General features: G+C 36.5%; 1 protein-coding gene across 1 annotated transcript; it reads left to right on the top strand.

Moving 5' to 3' along the window:
• The first annotated feature begins 836 nt into the window (after positions 1-836).
• LOC103491872 (uncharacterized) lies at positions 837-1,816 on the top strand. Its single transcript, XM_051085587.1, has 2 exons — positions 837-1,516; positions 1,621-1,816. The coding sequence occupies exons 1-2, from the start codon at positions 837-839 to the stop codon at positions 1,814-1,816; spliced, it is 876 nt and encodes a 291-aa protein (XP_050941544.1).
• Positions 1,817-4,766: the final 2,950 nt, after the last annotated feature.

Raw genomic sequence — 4,766 nt, 5'->3', positions numbered from 1 at the left:
TAGCAGGAGGATTACACGTTCTCTACCTTTGAGTGAAGACCCAACCGTTTCCTATTTTTGGCTAATACAATTTAATATTTTATTTTATTATTTTTTCACCAACATGCATGAGCTCAATTTTTTTCTCCAATTTTCTAACCCAATCCAACCCTAACGGTTTGGGTTGGGTAATTCGAGTTCGTTGGGTTGTCGATTTTTATGAACACTCCTAATGACACATGACAATGAGCACTAAGTAATGGACATCTATTATAATATTTATAATAACATTAACTTTATTGCATTAATAATCAGAGGATGTGTTAGTAACTCAAAAAATTGTAAATTAGTTTTGAGTTGGTCTAGTCAATTCCTAGGTTCTAGGAAATAATTAAGGTTATTATTAGTTGTAGTCAAGTCTAATTTTCTATTTTTATGGAGTTCGTGGGATTAGTTGCTAGCATTGTGTAATCTATTTTTAGACTTAAGATGTGTATTTATTTTGAGCATTTTTGAATGAATTATAAACTTCTCATTTTCTCATTTCTCTATATAGCTTAAATATTCAACATTCGTATCAGAGCCTGATTCTTAAGAGATCTGTGAGTGAGAATCTCCAAGAGAAACTTAGTGATATACTTGTGAGAGTTATTAGAGATGGAGTTAGGATCAAACAATTTTACTTCATTGGCTCCAGCTGTGTTTGATGGTGAAAACTACCATGCTTGAGCTATTAGAAGCAAGCCTACATGGAGGGTTGAGAATATTGGGAAGCAATTGAGCAAGACTATAAGATTGCTCCACTTCCTGATAATCCAACATTAAATTAGATCAAGGCTCACAAGGAAAGGATCACCATGAAGGCAAAGGCAAGAGCTTGCCTACATACAGCTGTGTCTCCTGTTATATTCAACAGACTTATGGCCTTAGAGTCAGCAAAGGAGATCTGGGAGTTTCTCAAAAGTGAGTACGAAGGTGGTGAAAGAATTAAAGGCATGAAGGTGTTGAACTTGATGCGAGAATTCGAGCGAATGCAAATAAAGGATTCTAAGTCCATCACAGAATACTCAGATAAGTTGATTGGGATTGCTAATAAGGAAAGAGCATTAGGACGTGATTTATCTGATAGTAGATTGGTTCAGAAGATTCTGGTTTCAGTACCTAAGCGATATGAAGCAACTATTGCTTCCTTAGAAAATACTAAAGACCTCTCAAAACTTAAGGTGATAGAAGTAGTTAGTGCTTTGCAAAAACAAGAGCAAAGGAGGTTGATGAGGCAAGAAGGAAGCATTGAGGGGGCACTGAAAGCTAGAATGCAGCAGGGAGAAGGTGGAAAAGAGAAGAAGTGGAAAGGGAATAAGGGAAATGGCAAAAGTAGCATGGAGTCTCTTGCAAAGGATGTTGGTAGTGCATGCAAGCACTATGGAAAACAGAATCATCCACATTTCAGATGCTGGAGAATGCCAGATGTGAAGTGTAGAAGGTTTTATTTATTGGGGCACATTGAACGATTATGTAAGGCAGTAACCACTCAACAGTAAGAAGGAGCACATATACTGCAGTACAACAAGAAGAATATCAACTCTTTGTGGCTACTTGTTTCTCATCAACCACTCAATATGATGGTTGGTTGGTTGATAGTGGGTGTACCAATCACATGACAAGTTACAAAGATTTGTTCAAGGACCTTGACACGTCATTCAAGTCAAGGATGAAAATTGGAAATGGTGCGTATTTAGAAGTAAAAGGGAAGGGCACAGTGTCAATAGAGAGTTGTGCTGGAACCAAGTTGATTACTGAAGTGTTGTTTGTCCCTGAGATTGATCAAAACTTGTGAATTGTTGGTCAACTGTAGAGAAGGGATTCAAAGTGTTGTTTGAAGAAGAAAAGTGTCTAATTTCTGATTCCAATAGGAATGCGCTCTTCAAAATAAAGATGCAACACAAGAGCTTCTCGTTGGATCCACTTGAAGAAGAGGAGGTAGCTTTCAAGAGGTTGGGGAATTTTCATCACAAAGGGTTGCAGTATTTGCAAAAAATGAGATGGCAGTAGGAATACCAGTTCTAGAGGAGCTAAAATAAACTGTAGAGCTTGTTTAATGAAAAAGAAAACAAGGCTAACATTCAAGAAGTCACAATGGAAAACAACTAAGAAGTTGCAGCTCATCCACTTTAACTTGTGTGGACCTCAACCAACTTCCTCACTAAATGGTAGCAAGTATTTTATTATCTTTATCGATGACTATACCAGAATGTGTTGGAGATATTTCATGAAACATAAGTCTGAAGTAGCTGAAGTGTTTTTGAAGTTTAAAAGTTGGATTGAGAATCGAAGCGACTATAAGGTTAAGGGGTAAGAGCTGATAATAGGACTAAATATATATCACAAAAGTTCAATTCCATCTGTGAAGGAGCTGGGATAGAGCATCAGCTCACTACTCCATATTCTCCACAACAAAATGGAGTTAGTGAGAGGAAGAACATAAATATTATGGAGATGACAAGATGCTTATTGCATGAGAAGTGCTTGCCAAAGGAATTTTGGGCTGAAGTAGCATACATAACAGTCTTTTTATTAAATAGACCTACGAGGGTATTGGAGAAGAAGACACCTTATGAAGCTTGGTTTGATATTAAACCAAAACTGACAAATTTGAAGGTGTTTAGTTGTTTGTGTTTTTTTCATGTTCCACAGGCGAAGAGAGACAAGTTGAGTGAGAAGGTTGAATCAACAATCTTTGTAGGCTATAGCAGGATATCAAAAGCCTAAAAGATCTATCAACCTTATACAGAGAAGATGATGATTAGCAGAGATGTCCAGTTTTTGAAGGATGATGAGTGGGATTGGATAGCAGAAGTAGAGGAAAAACAACAAAAAGTCTCTCTAGAACCCGATGAATTAGTTGATGATGTACCAATTAGAGGGACTAGACTATTGAGTAAAGTGTATGAAAGAAGTAATGTAGCTATATTAGTGCCTGTAGGATATGAAGAAGCTAAAAGAGATATGAAGTCGATAGAGGCAATGAAGGAAGAGTTGAGTATAATAGAGAAGAACAATACATGGGAGTTAGTAGAGAAGCCTACAGACAAGGAAGTGATTGGAGTCTAATGGGTTTTTAAAACCAAATTGAACCTAGAAGGGTCTGTGAACAAGCTCAAGGTCAAGTTAATGGTGAAAGGGTATACAAAAGTCTGTGGAATTGATTTTTCTGAGACTTTTGCACCGGTTGCAAGAATGGACACAATCAGGTTGCTATTCGCTGTATCAGCCCAACATGAATGGAAGGTGTATCAATTAGATGTGAAGTCAACATTCCTAAATGGAACATTAAAAGAATAGATCTATGTTGAGTAACCTGACAGATTCATCATACCAGAATAAGAGCATAATGTTTATTTGTTGAAGAAGGTTCTTTATGGTTTGAAGCAAGCTCCTAGAGCATGGTACAATACGATAGATGATCACTTACTAAACCTAGATTTTGTGAAAAGTCTTAGTGAATCCACACTCTATGTGAAGAAATCAAGCACTACTATTATGATTATATCTCTCTATGTAGATGATTTACTAGTGACAGGAAGTGATGATATTAAGATAGAGATGTTCAAACAAGAAATGATGAAGGTGTTTGAGATGACTAATTTAGGTTTGATGTATTATTTCCTAGGAATGGAGATTCATCAAAAACATAATGAAATATTCCTCTATCAGAAGAAGTATGTAAGAGAGATATTGAGTAGGGGTGTAATTGGGTCGGGTCGGGTCGGGCTTCCTTCAAAACTGACCTGACCTGAAATGTACGGTTAATTTGGTTGTAGAGCCCGACCCGACCCGATCCACATTCAGGTTGGGTCGAAATGGATCGGTTCGAGGCTTTTTTTTCCCTCCGTGTAAAAGTAAAAGTAGAACCTCTAAACCTTTTATATCTCTGTCAGCAAGTAAAAGTAGATATTCTCACAATCACTTAAATTCTCCTTACAACCCATTCAATTTCATGGTTTCAAACAACAACCACGACTTTATTCACTTCTTCATCTAGCCTGGGAAGATTTATAGCATTCCTTGCTGCCTTCCTAGATGTCTGGATTTTGTATAAACAGAAAACCAGCCAGCTAGTTTTTCAATAAACAAAAGATATTTCAATGCTAGAAGCATAAAGAACAGAATTAAATCAGCCACTTTCACACAGATTTGAATTATGAAATTAAAATAAAAGTTCTGATATTGTATGTGATGATATTAATCAATCAAATGATTATTTGCACAAATAAGATTGTCGCTAACAGCATGGATAGTTGATTTAAGACCCATACTGCATTTTCCTTAACAAAATAAAAGTAGTTAGGTAAAATCCTACATTTAGTCCACCATAAATAAGTCCACTCTAACTTGAGTATCACTTCCTTTCTCAATGTTTTTGTCATTCCTCTGAACTCCAGCAACATAACCAGTTAAGTAATTATATACATATACACACACACACACACACACACACACACATATATATATACACACACACACACTAAAGTAACATACTGCTTGTCTTCTCTAAACATGTTGCCACATGTTTCTCAGCTCATTTCTCCTTAAGAGCTTGACAAGATAGTCTGTTGCACCTTTCATCATGCATTTGTAAACAGTGCTAATAGAATCTTCGGAGGACATCACTGCACAAAGTAAAATGCCTAGGGGTTAAATTTACCTAATAGAACCCATTTTCTAGCAAATTCTGAGGTTATTCGAGTGGAGAGCAGTATCATGCAAAGGTTGATTACTTGAGTATC

This window comes from Cucumis melo, chromosome 6 (assembly GCF_025177605.1).
Source record: "Cucumis melo cultivar AY chromosome 6, USDA_Cmelo_AY_1.0, whole genome shotgun sequence".
Taxonomy (NCBI): Eukaryota; Viridiplantae; Streptophyta; class Magnoliopsida; order Cucurbitales; family Cucurbitaceae; genus Cucumis; species Cucumis melo.
This window is presented reverse-complemented; position numbering and strand designations above follow the sequence as displayed.

What these genes read in the sequence shown, in the direction of transcription:
- LOC103491872 (XM_051085587.1), top strand. Translation starts at nt 837, where the DNA reads ATGAAGGCAAAGGCAAGAGCTTGCCTACATACAGCTGTGTCTCCTGTT. An exon ending in AAGGCAGTAACCACTCAACA is followed by an intron (nt 1,517 to 1,620) that starts GTAAGAAGGAGC and finishes GTTGGTTGATAG; the next exon opens with TGGGTGTACCAATCACATGA.